This window comes from Lolium perenne, chromosome 7 (assembly GCF_019359855.2).
Source record: "Lolium perenne isolate Kyuss_39 chromosome 7, Kyuss_2.0, whole genome shotgun sequence".
NCBI classification, from domain to species: Eukaryota; Viridiplantae; Streptophyta; class Magnoliopsida; order Poales; family Poaceae; genus Lolium; species Lolium perenne.
In genome coordinates, this window is record NC_067250.2 from 327,403,802 (window position 1) to 327,424,350 (window position 20,549).

Consider the following 20,549-nt stretch of genomic DNA (forward strand, 5'->3'; position numbering starts at 1 on the left):
TATTACGCAAATTTCATCATTGGAGAATGAAATCTTAACGTCCCCCTTTACGGTAGAGGAGGTTTTTGAGGCAATTTTTCAGATGGAACTAAATAAAGCTCCTGGACCAGATGGTTTTCCAGCTGAGTTTTATCAAAAATTTTGGGATGTCATAAAGGATGATCTAATGGCTTTGTTTTCACAGTTTACCAAAGGGGAATTGCCCCTATATAAACTAAATTTCGGAGTTATAACATTATTACTGAAAAAAGAGAATGCAGTCCAAATTAAACAATATAGACCTATTTGCTTGCTTAATGTATGTTTTAAGATTTTCACTAAAGTTGGTACAAATCGTATCTCGGGGATTGCCCCAAGAGTTATAAAGCCAACGCAATCTACCTTTATGCCAGGTAGAAATATATTGGAAGGGATGGTCATTGTACATGAAACAGTTCATGAGTTACATACTAAAAAAATGGATGGGGTGTTATTTAAAATTGATTTCGAGAAAGCATACGATAAGGTGAAATGGCCTTTTTTACAACAAACATTGCGAATGAAGGGCTTTGCTCCAGAATGGGGTAGATTAGTGCAACAATTTGTTCAAGGTGGTAGTGTTGGGGTGAAGGTGAATGATGATATTGGTCATTATTTCCAGGCAAAAAAAGGTCTAAGGCAAGGGGACCCTCTGTCTCCGATGCTTTTTAATATCGTAGTGAATATGCTTTCCATCTTAATTGAACGAGCAAAAGTAGATGGTCAAGTCGGAGGGTTAATTCCACATTTGGTTGATGGAGGACTCTCTATACTACAATACGCTGATGATACTATCTTTTTTTTTGGAACATAACCTTAACAAAGCTGTTAATATGAAATTAATTTTATGCCTCTTTGAAGAGTTATCGGGGCTTAAGATTAACTTTCATAAGAGTGATTTTTTGTTTAGGAAAGGCAAAGGAGGAAGAGGACCAGTATAAACAGATCTTTGGATGTGATGCTGGACAACTCCCCTTTAGATACTTGGGTATTCCAATCCATTACAAGAAACTCAGGAATTCCGATTGGTATCTGGTAGAAACACGGTTTGAGAGTAAATTAGGATGCTGGAAAGGGAAGTTACTATCCTATGGTGATAGGTTCGTACTTATTAATTCAGTATTAACTAGATTACCGATGTTTATGTTGTCTTTCTTACAAATACATGTTGGGGTAAGGAAACGTCTAGACTTCTATAGATCTAGGTTCTTTTGGCAGTCCGACGAAAACAAAAGAAAATACCGGCTTACAAAATGGAATATTATGTCGACCTAAAGATCAAGGGGGGTTAGGTATTGAGGTTCTCGAAATAAAAAAACAGATGCTTATTGAGTAAATGGCTCTTTAAACTTCTTAATGAAGACGGGGTGTGGCAATAATTGCTACAAAATAAATACCTAAGACAGAAGACGTTATCGGAGGTGCAAGCTAAGCCTACCGATTCCCCTTTATGGAAAGGATTGATGGGGGTTAAACAGGAGTTTTTCTCTAGGGTTTTTTTCAAAGTGTGTAATGGTATGAACACCCGCTTTTTGGAAGATATATGGCTAGGAAATACTCCTTTATATCACCAGTATCCGTCCTTATATAATATTGTACACCATAAGAATGTCACAGTTGCACAGGTGTTAGCCCAAACACCACTGAATATTACTTTTCGTAGGATGTTAAGTGGTACCAAATGGACTGCATGGTTGCAATTATGTAGGAAATTGATGATGGTTAATTTGAATGACGATGATGATCGATTTTCTTGGAATTTGACATCAAATGGTTTGTTTACAGTGAAGTCGATGTATGAGGATCTTATGTGCGACCCCTTTTTTGCGAAAGTACTTATGGAAGGTTAAAATCTCACTTAAGATTAAAATTTTCATGTGGTTTTTGAGTAATAATGTTTGTTAACTAAGGATAATCTAGCTAAATGTCATTGGAATGGGTGTACCAAATGCGTTTTTTGTGGGGAACAGGAGACCATTCAGCACCTTTTCATTGAATGTCCTTTAGCTAAACTCTTATGGCGTACGGTTAATTTTACTTATGATCTTCCACCTCCGACCAATATTACTAATATGTTTGGTAATTGGTTATCTGGAGTAGATAGACAATCTAAGTCTTTTATCCGGATTGGGGTTTCTGCTTTATGTTGGTCTATTTGGAGGGTCAGAAATGATATAATTTTCAATAAAAAAAACCTCTTTTCATTTCTTGCAGGTTATCTATATGGTCTTTTATTGGGTCCAGCTTTGGGCCCTACTCTCACCGGAGGGGCAGCGGGATGTCATGGCTTCTGGTTGCACACGACTCCTGATGGTCGCTCAGGATTTCTTGTGACAAACTGGTTGGCGACATACTAGAAGGCTATGTTGATGTGTAGTCATAGTATGTGTACTTTTCGATGGTTGATTTTTGTATCAATCCTCGGTGATACGTGAGTTGTAAACAATATTTTTCCAAACCTTATTTTTCAATAAATGGCCGTGTGCATCGTCATGATGGGGTATACCCCCATTTCGAAAAAAACATCCCCAATCTGCCCTTGCTCTGGAATTCTTTTTTTGCTTTTGCGAAAGAAAAAAGTATTGTCCGGTTCGTCGATCAATCGCTTGTTCGTACTGTACTCACCTGACTGAATCGAGCGTCACTCCGGCCACCCTAGCCGCCACGCCACCACGCGATTGGCAATTATTTATCGTAGAAGCAACTCGAGTATCTTATTCGAACTGGACGAGAACGACACGCTTGCCTGTTTGGTAAGTTCGCTCATCTCTGACATGCTCTAGCGCTTGAGTGAGACGCTGTGGGTTTAATTAGCTTCAGATATCAATGGTTACTTCGAAGGATATTGTCTTGAAACAAAATTCCTGCGAGGAGAGTGCTCTCCTCCACCCACCGTGATCATTTTAAGGAGGATAATGTAACCAAACCTTGATGAAATTTGCAGGGAAAATGCCAGGCTTCAGTTTGTTCAAGAGAGAACCGTTGAAATTTGCAAGGACATGTCAGTGATGCTAAGTATTGATTTTACAAAGGTACCATTTCCTAAGGGGTAGCTACAATGCATCTTCTTTTATCATACATGGTTCAGTAGTTCAGATGGAAGATGTCACTTTTCATCCTTCAAATTGCTAAGTCAGTGCTTGTAACTCCTTCATATTGCCTCCTCTTGGCTCCATTTTTCAAGCTTTGTCCATAAATATCCAGAACACCTACACATATCAAAGACAAGAAAAAGTAAGAAAATCCTAACAAAAGTACTAATTGTGCAAAGCTCACATGAAAATAAATGGAAACACGTAATCATGCATAATTACATAATAATTGCATATGGAGCATGTGATGAGAGATTTTATAGTAAACAAAGTAGGCTTAAAACACTATATAAATTATACGCATCACTATATAATATGGTGCGCAGAAGAAACGTCTAGGTGGATAATGTGTTGGCAAATAATCCTTTGAATGTAGAGTTCCAAAGGATTCTTTTAGAGAACAAATGGGCTTCTTGGATCCATTTTGGTTCAGCGGTTCATGCCTTTAAATTTGAATGATGATGAGGGTTTTGAAACTTACTACATTTGGGATTTTCTCTGTTAAATGAATGCAGATTTTATGGATGGACATATAGTCTAATTGAAAAAAAAATTGAAAGCTAAAGGTATCACTAAAGATTAATATTTTTATGTGATTCTTACATAAAAAGTAATCCTTACAAAAGAAAAATTTGTCAAAGCCCAATTAAAATGGTTGTAAGAAATGTGTTTTGTGTGGCCAAGAGGAGTCCATCAATGATTTATTATTGAATGTCCCTTTGATCATCTTGTTTGGAGAGTACTTCACTTTACTTCCATTATTGCCCCACCAAAAAATTACACGAATATGTTCAGTAATTGGTTGAATGGGATAGATAAAGATACCAAGGCACGAATTCGATTAGAAACTTGTGCTTTAGCATGGTCTTTATGGAGTTGTAGAAATGATATCATCTTTAACAAGAAAGGAAGTGTTCATTTTTCATAGGTTGTCTGTGTGGCTACTCATAGGATACAATAATGGTGTTTCGTGCTTTCCAGTGGTGCAACGAGCGCATACAAATTATGGGTGGATCCATTTAGAGACGCTTGTATGAGATATGTTCAACCAGAATGCATGGCTGATGGCTTTCTAGACGTTTACAAGATAGACTACTTGTTTTGCCCTTTTTCCAGTGGCTGGTTTTGTGTACACCTTATTTCATCCATGAGATGTAAACTCTAAAACTTAAAAGGTTGTGCAATAAAGTAAGTTGTGTAGATCAATTGATGCAGAGGCTAGAGATATCCCCATTTTGAAAAAAAACATCATAATTTGAGTTGCGAGGTAGCATGAAAACTGTTTACTTATGTAGAGAGGGAGAAGGTGGGTGCAATAATGCAACTTCCAATAAAATTTTACATGTCTCAGACTTGAAATGAAATTAAAGATAAATTAGAAGATTAATCTCAGGTTACTCCTTTTTTTCTAGAGGCCATGGGCTGTATTATGGTGACAGAAACAAGAAAACTACAACCAACAGCGACAATGAATTGATAATTAAGCATCTCTTACACGTAAAAAAAGAAGAAATTGTTCTTTTTCCTCAAACAAAATAAATATATCTTGCTCTTAGCCTAAAAAAAATCAGTATCTCTTATAGGCCAGCTGCTTGAAATTTATTGGTGTGGTGAGCTCAGCTGGGCCATCGAACAGACCCTGGGCACCAAGCTCAGCGGCCCTCTGTGTGGAGTGGACCGAGTCCCAGAACACGTAGGCGTCCCGGTCGGCACACAAAGTGTCGTTCCTCTTGCATAGCGTTCCTCCCTCCGCGCCCAGCCTCCCTGTCCCGCAGCACGCGCTGTCCGAACTTACGAAACCTTAACAAAGTGAGGAAACAATTTTGGATCAATCAGCACATAATTAATTTTCACAGAATTTTAGAAAATGGCTGCATGCAGAAAATTCAGAAATTTGACATAATCGGTTACAGTTTTTGCTGAAATGTCAAACGTACAATTTTAGTATTTGGAAACACGTACCGAGTGACTGCGGGTTGGAGAAGCTGGCTTGTGTGGCGGCAAAGGAGTCGGCGAGGGAGTAGGCAAAGCCAGGAAGCTTTGGAGCAAGGTTAGCGAGCGCCGACTTCACGAGAGCAGCGAATCCGACGGCATAGCTGTTCATAGCGTCGTTGCACGCTCCCGTTGCATTTAGCACGCGGACCCCCGGTACGCATCCTACTGGGCCCACATTGATGATCCCGAACTTCCTCGCACCCATCCCATACAGGTTTGTTATGGCGGCGGAGTAGTTGGAGACGAGGACGGCATAGAGCGCGGCGACGTCGGCTGGGGTCTTAGGGTTGGTCTGGAACATGTCGTTGCTGCCGAAACCGAGGAGGAAGAATGAGTTGGCGAGAAGCGTGGAGACCTTCTGAGTGCCCCAAGCGGCCTCCATCTCGGACTTGGTTGACGCGAAGTAGATCAACTGCTTTGAAAGCGGGATGTTGTTTCCTGCGTTCTGCAATGAATCATAAGGTTAGTGTCAAGTCGGGGTACAACGTTAAGGAGAGAGAAAGGAAAAGCACGTGTTCAAGCATCTTCCTCTCTAATGCTAGCATCTCTACTTAGGTGATTCAATTATGGGCATGTACGTAAAAATGGAGTGGCTTCCGAGTGATCGAAGTCAAAGTAGACACTCTTTGCCTTTCACAAGCACCTGACTTGTCCGACGTGGCAGGAAAAATCGGATTTTTTTTTCTAAAGCACCTGCCGTAGCCATCTGCGTACAATGCATGGGAGGCACTTAGGGAGACATGGCACCCCCAGCCCACCAAAGTTCAAACCTCAGGTTTGACACTTTGGTGTCTCATTAAAAGGCGGAATATTCTTCAGTGGGAGGCGACGTTCCCGTCGACAGCGAGGCGCCTGTGGTGACTTCGTCAATCTCAAGACCCGTCGGATGAAGTTTCTTGGACGCAGTCTCTCGAAGGTGCTCATAGGGGTAGGGTGTGCGTACGTGCGTTCATAGGGGTGAGTGTATGTGCGTATATGTGAGCGTCTACGTTTGTACTGTGTTTCGCAAAAAAAAAAAAGTAAACCTGATTTTTCCTTAAGAAACAATGCTTATTTTAATAAAGGTACCTATTTATGAACTAACTTTCTTGTATAAATAAACACTAGTGATTAAACGAAAACTAGTTCATTTTTCTAAACATCTCACTCAGCATCTTATATTGTACATGCCCTAAACCAAGTGCTACCGTGGGAACTCGGTAAATAAGACACTCGAGAAAAAAGTGACGACGACAGTCGACATTTGATGGCGCACGAACATGGCGCTCGGCAAAAGGCCTAGGAGTTACCAGCCTGCTGAAGAAATTTAGCTACACTTACAGTTGAGTCGAGGATCCCAGCTCCTGCCGAGGCGTAGCTGACTCCTCTCGTCAGGGCGCTGGGGATGAGATAGTTGCGTGACTTCAGCACCAGATAGGCCAAAGGGCTCTTTTCAAAGCCCAAGTTCTTGGCTGCATCCATGGATCGAGTTAACATAATATGAACATGAACGCATGCGCATGACCTTCATCAATTTAGGCAAGAACACAGATGATACGTACCGATGAAGTCGGCGATGTTGTAGCCATTGCTGAACCGTCCGGTGGGCATGGGGCCGCCGGGGAAGTCGATGCCGTAGAAGGGCACGTTGGCCCTGGGCACGTCCTTCCCCGGCAGGTGGTTGTTGTTCCCCACGTCTAGCGTCGAATCACCCAGCACGAACACCGCCGGCACTACCGGCTTGCCCGCCCGCACTGCGCCGGCACCGACGGCGAGAGCCACCACAAGGCCGAGAAGCACCTTCATGGCCTCGTATCTATCTAGCTAGGGATCGAGCTATCTAGCTGATTAAAGATGCCAAGGGTATGTGCAAACTAGGTATCACATGTGCTAATTGTGCTGAAGTTGATGGTCAGGGGCACATCTACTTATAAGCTAGTCCAAGTGTTGACGATGGACGCGGCAAATTGGTGGGTCGATCCATATGCTCAAGTAGCTATCCAGCCTATAGCGATCAGTCCGGTTCTTCTGGTAGAATATATCTGGAGTACTTTACAGTTCACCAATTCATATATAATTCACAGTACCATATGCTAGCACGTTGCGTCTGCATCATTGACGATCCTTCCGTTGGCGCGTCTGCTGTCGAGCTCTTTGTCAACTCTCCCTCGAGATCTACGATCATGCCCTATAATTTCTCTGGTATATTTTAAGGTGATTAGCATATCGGTTACATACTTTGAACGTGATAGCTCAACTAAACGTGGACATAAAGTGACTGCCAAAATGTACGTATATATGGAGTTTAGCAGGCAGGCTTGAACACTAGTAGAAAACCTCTCATCCATCTAAGCCTTTAGTACCGGTTCCCTTACGAACCGGTACTAAAGGGGGCATTAATATCGGTTCCGTGCGTGGGACATCAATACCGGTTCGTTATGGACCTTTAATACCGGTTCGTAACACGAACCGGTATTAAAGGGTTTGGGCCCGATTTCCAGGCGCTGGTGGGGCCAGGGTTGCACCTTTAGTACCGGTTCGTGTAAGGAACCGGTACTAAAGGGTCTGTGCCCTATATGAGCGCGCGGCAGCGCCCGAGCTCCCTGCATATCTCATTCTCACTTCTCCTCTCACATTTCCAAATATTTTGCACCTCTCACACTCCAATAATCTTTATTTTTCTCCACCATTTTAACAAGATTAACGGCATACATCTATCCAAGGGTTAGCAATATCATCCTTCCTTCCGGCGTTCCTAATTTAGCTCAGTTCTTTGGTAGTTTTAACTCGTACTATTTTTGTAGTGCAAGCAAGGTGTTCGATGAAATGCCTAAGTTAGTGAATTTATTTTTTTATATGCAATTTGAGCTGAAATTATGGTATGTTTTGTAGGTTTTAATTAGTATCATCCCCGTCCTTACATTGTCGATCGCGGCGTCGTCCCTAACGGCACGGTACCACCTCGGTGAGCCCCTCTTCTTTTATAAAAAACAATTAGTTTTATGTGATGAACTTGAATATTAATTAAGTTGGTCACTCATATATCCATGATGTTGTGATTTTAATGATTTTTGATATACATATAAAATGCAGATGAGTCGACAATGGATGTACGGTGACCGGTGCCATCCCGAGTTCATTACTGGCATGCATTATTTTCTGAACGTGGCTGAGGCAAACAGGCGATCGAATGGTTTCATGTATTGTCCATGTAGTTCCTGTAAGAATATGAAGGATTACTCTACCTCGAAGACCCTTCACGTCCACTTTCTTTGGAGAATGGTTTCATGCCCAGCTATAATTGTTGGACCAAGCACGGAGAAAGAGGGGTTATATTGGAAGACAACGAAGAAGAAGAGGATAGTGACAACTATCCCTTATTCACTGAAGACGGTGGTAGTAGAATGGGGGAAGACGAAGCTGAAGAAGAGCCCATTTTCGATGAGCCGATTTTTGATGACCCGGATGACGATTTTGGTCGGGCCATTCTTGATGCGAAGATGAACTACGGAAATGAAAAGGAGAGGTTGAAGTTGGAGAAAATGTTAGAGGATCACAACAAACTGTTGTACCCTAATTGCGAAAATGGTCAGAAAAAGCTGGGTACCACGCTGGAATTGCTGCAGTGGAAGGCAGAGAATGGTACTTCTGACAAGGGATTTGAAAAGTTGCTGAAAATAATAAAGAAGATGCTTCCAGGGGAGAACGTGTTGCCCTCTAGCACGTACGAAGCAAAGAAGGTTGTCTGCCCTCTAGGATTAGAGGTGCAGAAGATACATGCATGCATCAATGATCGCATCCTCTACCGCGGGGAGTACGAGAATTTGAATGCATGCCCGGTATGTAGTGCATTGAGGTATAAGATCAGGCGAGATGACCCTGGCGATGTTGAGGGTGAGTCCACCCCCAGGAAGAGGGTTCCTGCGAAGGTGATGTGGTATGCTCCTATAATACCACGGTTGAAACGTTTGTTCCAGAACAAAGAGCATGCCAAGTTGTTGCAATGGCACAAAGAGGATCGTAAGAAAGATGTGATCTTTGAGACACCCCGCCGATGGGTCGCAGTGGAGAAAAATCGACGAGAGAGTTCAAGTCATTTTCAGATGACGCAAGGAACTTAAGATTTGGTCTAAGTACGAGATGGCTTTAATCCTTTCGGGGAGCGAGCTCCATCCATAGCACCTGGCCGGTGACTCTATGTATCTATAACCTTCCTCCTTGGTTGTGCATGAAGCGGAAGTTCATTATGATGCCAGTGCTCATCCAGGGCCCGAAGCAACCCGGCAACGACATTGATGTGTACCTGAGGCCATTGGTTGAAGAACTTTTAGAGTTGTGGCGTGACGAAGGTGTACCTGTGTGGGATGAGCACGAACAAAGGAATTTAACCTACGAGCGTTGTTATTTGTAACCATCAATGATTGGCCTGCTCTTGGTAACATTTCAGGGCAGTCAAACAAGGGATACAATGCATGCACACACCTGTTTAGGTGAGACTGACGGTAATTATTTGGGAAACAAGAATGTGTACACAGGGCATCGTCGATTTCTTCCAAAACAACATCACGTAAGAAAGAGAGGAAAGCATTTCGGAGGTGAGGCAGATAACCGAACGAAGCCTACCCGCCCTAATGGGGAAGTTATATATGATATGGTCAAGGATTTAAAAGTGATATTTGGAAAGGGTCCCGGCGGACAATCTGTTCCGCATGATGTTGACGGACACGTACCCATGTGGAAGAAGAAGTCGATATTTTGGGAGCTACCCTACTGGAAATTCTTAGAGGTTCACTCTGCAATCGACGTGATGCACGTGACGAAAAATCTTTGCGTGAACCTGCTAAACTTCTTGGGCGTGTATGGGAAGACAAAAGATACACCGGATGCACGACAGGACCAGCAAAGTATCCACGAAGGAAACAACCTGAATCCAGAGAAGTATCAAGGTCCTGCCAGCTATGCTCTTACCAAAGAGGAGAAGGAGATATTTTTTGAAGTCCTGAGTAGCATCAAGGTCCCGTCTGGCTTCTCGTCGAATATAAAGGGAATAATAAACATGTCGGAGAAAAAGTTTCAAAACCTAAAGTCTCATGACTGCCACGTGATTATGACACAATTACTTCCGGTTGCATTGAGGGGCTTCGCCGGAAAATGTTCGAGTACCCATTGTGAAGCTATGTGCGTTCCTCAATGCAATTTCTCGAGAAGGTGATCAATCCACTTACTCTACAAAATTTGACAGAAGGATGTGGTCCAATGTCTAGTCAGCTTCGAGTTGGTGTTCCCACCATCCTTCTTCAATATTATGACACATCTCCTAGTTCACCTGGTCGAAGAGATTGGCGTTTTCGGTCCTGTATTTCTACACAACATGTTCCCCTTTGAGAGATTCATGGGAGTCTTAAAGAAGTACGTTCATAACCGTGCTAGGCCAGAAGGAAGCATCTCCAAGGGCTATGGAACAGAGGAGGTCATTGAGTTTTGTGTTGACTTTATTCCTGACCTTAAGCCGATCGGTGTTCCTGAATCGCGCTATGAGGGGAGACTGCGTGGAAAAGGCAAGCTAGGAAAGAAATCAGCAACGTGTATGGACGGACATTCTTTCACTCAAGCACACTACACAGTTCTACATAATTCCATCTTGGTGGCTCCGTACAAAGAGGAACACAAGGAGATCTTACGCTCTAAATACCCGGAGCAACGTGAAGATTGGATTAATGGAGAACACATGAAGACTTTCGGCGGTTGGTTGCAAACACGTCTCATGAATGTCACCGATGACGAGCAGCTGTACTTGTTGGCCAAGCAACCATCTTCTACTATATCGACTTTTCAAGGGTACGAGATTAATGGGAACACATTTTACACTTTCGCCCAAGACAAAAAGAGCACCAACCAAAACAGTGGTGTCCGCTTTGATGCAGAAGATGGCAATGGGAACAAGGTCACATATTATGGGTACATAGAGGAGATATGGGAACTTGACTATGGACCTAATTTCAAGGTCCCTTTGTTCCGGTGTAAATGGTTCAACCCGAAAGACGGGGTACGGTAGACCCGCGATGCGGAATGACTACGGTGGATTTCAAGAATCTAGGGTACGACACCGAACCATTCGTCCTAGCCGGTGAAGTGGCTCGGGTTTTTTATGTGAAGGATATGTCTAGCAAACCGAAAAAAGAAAAGAAAGGCAAGAGGACACATCATACGATGAGCCAAAGCGGCACATAGTTCTTTCGGGAAAAAGAAATATCGTGGGAGTAGAGGACAAGACAGACATGTCGAGAAGATTATAATAAGTTTGACGATATTCCACCCTTCAAGGTAAAAATTGACCCAAGCATCATCTTAAACAATGAAGATTGTCCATGGTTGCGTCGTGATAAGAAGAAAGGGAAACGGGCGAAGAAAACTCGGAAGACTAGGTAGCTACATATAGGGATCATAACTTGTGTATCTCAATATGGAAATCACTTTTGTGTAATGATGTTACTGTATGTAAGATATTAACAATGGAGATGGTTGGCTTGTTTTACTAGTTAAGTCACGGGCTTGCAGGGAAATTTTTTCGAGGCGGAACTTCCGAATATGCCATATATAGGGCATGTGCACCAAGGGCATATTCGAGAAGTTCCGCCACTGGGAGATTTCCCAACCCTTTCCGCAACATTGTTAGAGGAGATGGAGTCTTCCACGGGCTTGCGGAAAAAATTCGAGGCGGAACTTCCGAAGATGCCATATGGCGTGTGCACCAAGGGCATCTTCGACAAGTTCCGCCACGGGAGATTTCCCAACCCTTTCCCCAACATTGTTAGAGGAGATGGAGTCTTCCACGGGCTTGCAGGGAAATTTTTCCGAGGCGGAACTTCCGAAGATGCCATAGGGCGTGTGCACCAAGGGCATCTTCGACAAGTTCCGCCACGGGAGATTTCCCAACCCTTTCCTCCATCCATGGTGATGAAACTCTCCATCCATGTTGGCTTGTTGAGCTGCTTCCCATGGTGTATCGATGCTCCTTTTATAGGCAGAGCGTCCTTATCCTGCCGATAGCTTTAGTACCGGTTGCAGACACGAACCGGTACTAAAGGTTACCCACGCGTCCTTATCCCACCGACAGGGCGTCGTGCGCTACATACTTTATCTCATCGAGCAGGGCGTCCTTATCCTGCCGACAGCTTTAGTACCGGTTGCACCCACCAACCGGTACTAAAGGTTACCCACGCGTCCTTATCCCACCGACAGGGCGTCGTGCGCTACATACTTTATCTCATCGAGCGGGCGTCCTTATCCTGCCGACAGCTTTAGTACCGGTTGCGAGACACGAACCGGTACTAAAGGTTACCCACGCGTCCTTATCCCACCGACGGGCGTCGTGCGCTACATACTTTATCTCATCGAGCGGGCGTCCTTATCCTGCCGACAGCTTTAGTACCGGTTGCGACACGAACCGGTACTAAAGGTTACCCACGTGTCCTTATCCCACCGACGGGCGTCGTGCGCTACATACTTTATCTCATCGAGCGGGCATCCTTATCTCGCCGACAGCTTTAGTACCGGTTGCACCCACCAACCGGTACTAAAGGTTACCCACGCGTCCTTATCCCACCGACAGGGCGTCGTGCGCTACATACTTTATCTCATCGAGCAGGGCGTCCTTATCCTGCCGACAGCTTTAGTACCGGTTGCACCCACCAACCGGTACTAAAGGTTACCCACGCGTCCTTATCCCACCGACAGGATGTCGTGCGCTACATACTTTATCTCATCGAGCAGGGCGTCCTTATCCTGCCGACAGCTTTAGTACCGGTTGCAGACACGAACCGGTACTAAAGGTTACCCACGCGTCCTTATCCCACCGACAGGGCGTCGTGCGCTACATACTTTATCTCATCGAGCAGGGCGTCCTTATCTCGCTGAGCAGCTTTAGTACCGGTTGCACCCACCAACCGGTACTAAAGGTTTGCCTCTGTCTTCCCGCCTATTTTCTTCCCACGCTTTCCACCGGTTCCCGCCTTTGTCTTCCCGCCATTTTTTCACTATATATATGTAGGCTTGGCCACCATTTACATATCACATCTAGACTCATATCTGCAAACCTCATTATTCTCTCCCATGGCTTCCATCGCATCTCTAACCCCCCGAGAGGCGGAGGCGCTTTGCGCCTCGAACTACCCCTGCCCACCGGGCTACCGCGTCCCGACCGGCTGGTTGCTAAGCGTCGGATGGCATGAGGAGGGCGGTCCGCCTCCTTCGAACTTCAACGAGGCCGGCCGTCGGCTGTGGTGGCGCGGCCGGACTCTCCAGGGCGTCATGGCCTACCGTGGCCCCCGCCTGCGCTACCCTCAGTCCCAGCCCACGCGTGCTCACCCGCCGACCGGAGAGTACCGCGACCCCGATGCCAGCGACGATGATGACGGCGACTACGACGACTACAGTGGCGACTACTACAGGGCTAGGCACGAGTATGACTGAATGACTCCAACAGTAGAATTTGGCCATGTATCTTTAATTTTCAGTTAAGCTATGTACTTTTAATTCGAGTTCAATCGTAATAAAATTTTATTCCCGCCCTTTCTTTCCCGCCTTTTTCCGTCGTACATGGCGGGAAAGTTTCCCGCACGGACGGCGTCGTGGCAGGAGTAAAGAATAGAAATAGATAATATATAGAAAAGAATTAGAAAATATATAGAAAATAAATATAAAAAAGGATATAGAAAAGAAAACAAACGGAAATAGAAAAAGAAATAGAAAATAAATAGAAAAGAAAAGAAATAGAAAATAAAAAGAAAAGAAAAGAAACACAAAAGAAAAGAAAAAAAATAGAAAAGAAAAGAAAGAAGAAACAGAAAACAAAATAAATAGAAAAGAAATATAAAAGAAATATAAAAAAGGATATAGAAAAGAAATAGAAAAGAAAACAAACGGAAATAGAAAAAGAAATAGAAAACAAATAGAAAAGAAAAGAAATAGAAAATAAAAAGAAAAGAAAAGAAACACAAAAGAAAAGAAAAAGAAACAGAAAAGAAAGAAAAAACAGAAAATAAAAAAGAAATAGAAAAGAAACAGCAAAAGAAAAGAAAACAGTAAAAGAAAAAAGAAAACAAAAGAAAACCCTTTGGCACCAACCGGTACGAAAGGTCTTTCGTACCGGTTGGTGGTACCAACCGGTACGAAAGGGTCTTCTCCTCGTTTACACTTAGCGCGCGGGCCAAAAATCCCCAAATCCCCTGGTTCTCCCTTAGCCGCGCGACGCACAAAGCAGAGCCGCCGACGCACCCACGCCGCCGACGCAGCCACGCCGCCGTCGACGCAGCCGCCGCCACCGACGCAGCCGCCACCGCCGACGCAGCCGCCGCCGCCCGCAGGTAACCTCCCCGGCCCTCTCCTCCTTCTTTCCCTCCCTACCGCCGTGCCCACTGCCCTCCGCGCATGCGCGCACCTCGCCGAAGCTGCCGCCGGCCGCCTCATCCACGCGCTCGTGCTCACGCGCCCCGCCCTCGCCTGGGACCAAGTCGTCGCCACCGCCTTGCTCGACATGTACGCCAAGTGCGGCCTCATCGCCAGTGCCCGCAAGGTGTTCGACGAGATGCCGACCAGGGACCTCGTCGTCTGGAACGCGCTGCTCGCGGGCTACGCGCGCCACGGCCTCCCCGAGCACGCCCTTGCGCTGTCCTCCTGCCCGGTAGAGGCTGCCACGAGGCTGCCCCCGCGGGCCAGGTAGAGGCAGTGGTCGCGGTAGGCGGTGATGATGGCGTCGCGGCGCGTGATGGCGGCCTCCATGCCCACGGACACCGCCTCCTGCCCGTCGTAGAGGTGGCAGAAGCCCCGGATGAGCTTCGCCTTGTAGAGCGAGTCGGCGGCGAGGTCTCGACGGTGAGCGGTGAGGTCGAGTCGGAGGCTGCTCGTGCGAGGGGTAGCAGCGGTGTCATGCGTTGCGTGGCGGTGGTGGGGTTGAGACGGCGGAGGATCGCCGCGGCCATGGTGGGTTGGCGACGGCAGAGGTGCCCGGTGTGGACTGTGGGGAAGGAGGCGCTGCCGCGATCGAGCTTGGACTGGACACTGGAGCAGAGGGGAGCAGGCTGCGGAGTGGTGCCGATGGAGCATGGAGGTGGTAGGGGAGACGGGATGGAGGTTTGGGGGAGGTTTGGGGGATGGCAGTATATTTGTTGATGAAAAAGTTAATTTTTAGGTGGTTATATGGGTTATACATGTTGTTCTCGTTCTTAGTTTGCTACATTTTTAGCAGGAATCTGACATTATCTTAAGCCCCTTAATTAATTTCATGTCATTGTTCAAGATTTCTTGTTCTTATGCTAGATGGCTATTCAAATAACTAGAATGGAAAATGGGCAAATCGCAAACGAGCAGCAATATGATGCCATTGCATTATCACTAGGTGTTCCGGCACTCTATGGTTTCGCTATTAATCGGTATACATAGAGAGAAGAGCGAGAGGAGGAGCGCCGAGTGTTAGGGTTAGGGTCCGTAGCGGTGCCGAGTCCGTGGCGGTGCCGCCGCGACATAGAGAGAAGAGCGAGAGGAGGAGCGCCGAGTGTTAGGGTTAGTGCCGTAGCGGTCTTTGAGTCCGTGGCGGTGCCACCGCGACATAGAGAGAAGAGCGAGAGGAGGAGGGGGAACACCGTGTCCGTGGCCGTGGCGGTCCGTTAGGGTTTTTTTTGCTTTCTTCATTTCAATTGTTATCCATCTAGCAAGCTGTTATATGATCATTACATGATGAATGAAATATAATTGCTTTCTTCATTTTGCAGTGACATTGAGGTATATATGGAGGATGGCACCTTCGTCCGAGATGAGGAGGGGGGAGAAGCGGTGCAGAGATTGATCTATGAGAGTGCCCGTGGTCCGGAACCCGACGATGGAGATGACAACGAGTACCAAGACTTTCTGAATGATTTTGGCGAGGGACTTGAGTCTGAACAAGTTAGAAAAGACAATGAAGTGTCCGTCACAAACTCCGGCGAGGTGTATATCTATGTATCAATTAGTCTGTGTTCATCCCTAGATGCATTCATTTATTTGTATTGCACTTATTAACGAATAATTTTTTCTTTTAGCCTTCTGGATCATCGAGCAAGTCTGTTAGAACAAAACGAGGCCCGACGCGGGTGCTAAAGGGCGAGGGCAGGTTAGCCCTCACGGCATTCAAGGATAATGGTGAACCAGTGCATCCCAAGGAGTTTTGCCGCAAATTTACAAGTCAATCCGGAGTTATTGTTAGGGACCATGTACCGATCAGCATTCAAGAGTGGCATAAGCCGAAGAACCCGGAGAGTGGTGCTAGTTATGTCAACGACACGATGAAAAAATTTCTTTGGGACACGCTACTGACAAAGTTTAGCCTACCGGAAGACATGACGGAAGGCCAGAAGAATAAAGTCAAGGAATGGACATTGAAGAAGATGGCCATACAATTCCAGAGCTTCAAGAAAAATTTATGGGACAAATATAAGAATGAAGATCCAAAGATTCGATGATAATCTAGTGAAGATAAAAGATCAACTGGGCCGCATTTAAGGAGTATAAGAAATCATCTACTTTTGTGTCCCGATCGAAGAAAAATACCGAAAATGCTGCAAAGAAGAAACTTCCGCATCATTTGGGGTCAGGTGGCTACAAGAGTGCCATTCCGAAGTGGACAGCGTTTGAGAATAAACCGATTGATCATGGAATCACTCCACGGACATGGGACCGGCCCGAATGGTCCAAGTTACGGTTGTTCGCTCATGGGGCAGGGTTGGACCCAAAGACAGGGCTGATCGTTGCGAAGGGAAAATGGAAGGAAAAAATTGAGGCAATTGTACCAAAGCTTGTAGATGCAATTGAAAAGGTCAGAAAGGGAGAGTACATTCCCGATCGAGAGAATGACGAGCTGACACTCGCTCTGGGAAACCCTGAACATGTTGGACGGGTACGAGCTCGCCCAGGTCTCACCATGAAGGAAGCGTGGCGGACAGCGCGACACTTATAGAAGCCGTTCGCGAAAGAAGAAGAAGGACGCCGACATTGTAACGGAATTGTTAACTAGGGTGGAGGCTCTTGAGAGAAATCGAGAGGGCACGATCACCATTGTTTCTCTTGGATCCACAAGCCGATGCTGCCCCATCTCAGCGAAGAAGCGGTGTCGGTTCCTCGCATCTTGACGGATGTGGAGGAAGCTACCCGTGGATTATGTCACGGAGAGAAGACAGATTGCGAGCTACATATGTTAATCGGGACCGCGTACGTTAAGGTGGCGGTCGGCTATGTGTACCCAAGTGAAGATGGAGCAATGCACCATCATATGCCCATTCCACCTGGTTGTGTTCGTGTCGGGGTGGATGAAGTTGTTTCGGGTTTTGAAAAAGTGGAGCTTGATATTCCTAGAGGTGAAGATGAGAGGACACTGGCCGATGTCAAGCACGGTTTCGCCCTATGGCCGAAGAAGTACGTCGTCCTTTTACAAAGGCCACCGACTCCTACACATGAGCAGCAAATGTCATCGACTCCTCCTGGTGGCAGTCCTGGTGAGCAGCCAAGTCCACACCTACCTGAGAGGGACCCCAGCGTGAGTCCACCATCTCGAGATCCTCCGCGACGTAAGACAGCGTCCGTTAAGCGGAACGGTACGCCGCCTAGGAAGAAAGCTAGAAAGGAGAAACAACTGCCGCCTACTGAGAAGTTACCTTGGGAAAAAACTCCAGAGGAAAACGCGGAGGCCGTTCAGGCCGAGTTGAAGAAATGGTTTGCACCGAAGGTGCCAGAGATACCTTTCGAGAAGACACTAGATCCAGTGAAAGTTGTGCGTACCGTTGACAATCTATATGACCCTGTACCATCGCCGCCATCTGACTATGCGCGTTCTATTGAAAGGTCGTATGACAAGATGATCGAGGCGACAAAACCTGTTCAATCGGGTATCAGGGAGATAAAAGGGATACACAGTGTCTACCAGCTCGGACAACAACCCGTTCAATCGGTCGCCCCTCTCAAGGTGTTTGACGGGAAGACCGTTCAAAGTTCTCGACAAGACGCAACTGATTACGCCTTCGCTGAACGAGCATATCAGTTTGTTCAAGGGAAAGATTTGGTCGAGAATCTCAGGAAGGTACCAACATGTATGCGTAACTTGCATTCGTGGTACCTTAAGGCCTCAAAGGAAGGGATCGAGACTATCATGGTGCGAGTTAGGGAAGAGCACTACTTCCAGGAGTACTGTGTGAACGTTGACTTCGCCGAACTCTTTTAGTTATACAATCTCCGGGCCCTCGACAAATCAATCATCAGTTGCTATTGTCTGTAAGTGATTTATTTATTTAATTTGAGAAGTCGTTCATTGTCTGCAGATTATAATCTTTTGTGCGCTATATTATGCAGATCGAAGATGCTCGAATGCAAAAGGGACGATATCACAGACATTGGGTTCATTGACCCGCGCACAATGCATGTTAAAACCATAGAGAATCCCCTCTATAACAAGGATACACCGCAGACTTTGCTAAGGTTTTTGAAGCGACAACATGACAAAAAGCTAATAATTTGGCCTTACAACTTCGAGTGAGTCTTACTGTCTTATAACACATTATATTTTGCTCACCGTATGACAAAATTTTAACTAATGACTTATATATATGACACTACATATTGAAACGTGCGTAGGTTTCACTTTATTCTTCTCGTCATCAATTTGGAAATTGGAGAAGTTGAAGTCTTTGACTCACTAAGCAAAAAATCGGAACTATACGTGTCTTGTTTTTTAATGCTCAGAAGGTAATTTTAATTCTTATCGGTTTGTTTCGTTAATTTCCTGCTTTGAACTAATTGATGACTCTTTTATGCATTTTCTTTTGTCGAGCAGCGTATGGCAAACTTTCATCAAGGAAGATACGTCCCGTGAATGGACACCGAAGCTGCGATGGCGTGCGAAAGTAAGTAGTACTACCTAGGTCCACACACCTTTTAATTATCATACTTGACTATTGTTTGATTGAATTATATTCTTGTAAAGAAATGCCCGCAACAACCTCCGGGGACCGATCTCTGTGGATTCTTCGTTTGCGAGTACATCCGCAGAATTGTCAGCGAGAGAACGAATAATGAAAGAAATAAAGAGGTACAAAAACAATCTTCACAAATTTGTTTTGTTATCATAAGTTGTGCTGAGTTTCAGTAATAGTTGTTTCATGTATTCATTTGTATCTTATTCTTTTATAGTTGGCAAGAAAGCGGAACAAGCTCTCAATCGATGACCGCTTCATAGCAATAGGCGAGAAATTGGCGGGATTTTTCCTTCGGGACGTCATACCACCACTCGCAGAGTACCACTATGAATGAAGATGTACATGTTACATATATAGTTGACTCGAAGAGTACCACTATGCTACATGTAATAGACATATATAGAGTACGCCTCGGAGAGTACCACTATGCTACATGTAATAGACATATATAGAGTACGCCTCGGAGAGTACCACTATGCATGAAGATCGATCTTCATGCATAGTGCTACTTAATTTGCGATCTTATGCAATAACATGTGTGTTATATTATATGCACCAACTTGCTATGCATCATCTTGATCTTCATGTACTACCTAAAACCAAACGCGTTTCTGGTGCATCGACGCGATATGAAACAAACCGATATCCCTAAACCCCTCCAAAAACCCTAAAAAACCAATTCTCTGCCGCGGCAGAGATTTGGGCAAATTCCCTGCCGCGGGTGGGAACCTTTGGTACCGGTTCGTATTACCAACCGGTACCAAAGCTCCTTGGCCCTGAGCTCTCCTGGTGGCCCACGTGGAGGGCTTTTTATACCGGTTCGTAAGCAACCGGTACGAAAGGGGGGGGGGCTTTAGTGCCGGATAATTAATACCGGTTGCTCAACCGGTACTAAAACCCCTCTGGAACCGGTACTGATGAGAGATTTTCTACTAGTGGAACTATATAAAATGGTGCGGTCCAGTGCTGGCCTGCACTTTTTGAGACTTATGTGCTCAAGGATATGTATGTCGCTAACTCGCTATGAGCTGGATCAATCAGCTTCAAGATATACTAAAGTACACGTTTCGTTTTAACAATTAATTTCAGGCCGATGTGTGTCACCTCCTGAATTTTATCGCATGAACTCGTCCAAATTTGCGATGGTGGATCATGCGCAGGAAATCCGTAAGAAGTTTGGTCAACTATAGGCACCACAGCACTATATATGCGTATTGTCTCCCTGCTGTACGCGTGCGAATTAACAATGTTTCCTCGTGCATATGACTTGATACTCGCTCGTGTTCACAAAAAAATCACGCTTTTGGACATTACCGGCGGTCTTCAGAAATTAACTCCTTCGCCAAGTTTTTTTTTGTGTGGGTGAAAAGTACTTTTTTGACATGAACCTATAAATATGATTCACTCCCTCTGTTCGTAAAAGATTTCAGAAATTTATCTTTTTATGGATAGAGGTAGTACAGGTTTC

At 45.2% G+C, this 20,549-nt stretch overlaps 1 protein-coding gene and 1 long non-coding RNA gene across 2 annotated transcripts; one reads left to right on the top strand and one right to left on the bottom strand.

Moving 5' to 3' along the window:
* Nucleotides 1–4,561: 4,561 nt before the first annotated feature.
* Nucleotides 4,562–7,066, bottom strand: LOC127312913 (GDSL esterase/lipase At1g71691). The gene is made up of 4 exons (XM_051343450.2): nucleotides 6,647–7,066; nucleotides 6,426–6,556; nucleotides 5,073–5,550; nucleotides 4,562–4,910 (listed from the first exon to the last, which is right to left on the bottom strand). Exons 1-4 carry the CDS (start codon nucleotides 6,888–6,890, stop codon nucleotides 4,678–4,680), a joined length of 1,086 nt encoding a protein of 361 aa, XP_051199410.1. The 5' UTR covers nucleotides 6,891–7,066; the 3' UTR covers nucleotides 4,562–4,677.
* Nucleotides 7,067–18,752: 11,686 nt separating this feature from the next.
* LOC127312062 (uncharacterized) lies at nucleotides 18,753–19,352 on the top strand. Its single transcript, XR_007858105.2, has 3 exons — nucleotides 18,753–19,009; nucleotides 19,090–19,194; nucleotides 19,296–19,352. It is a non-coding gene; the product is annotated as an uncharacterized lncRNA (long non-coding RNA).
* The last annotated feature ends 1,197 nt before the right edge of the window (nucleotides 19,353–20,549 follow it).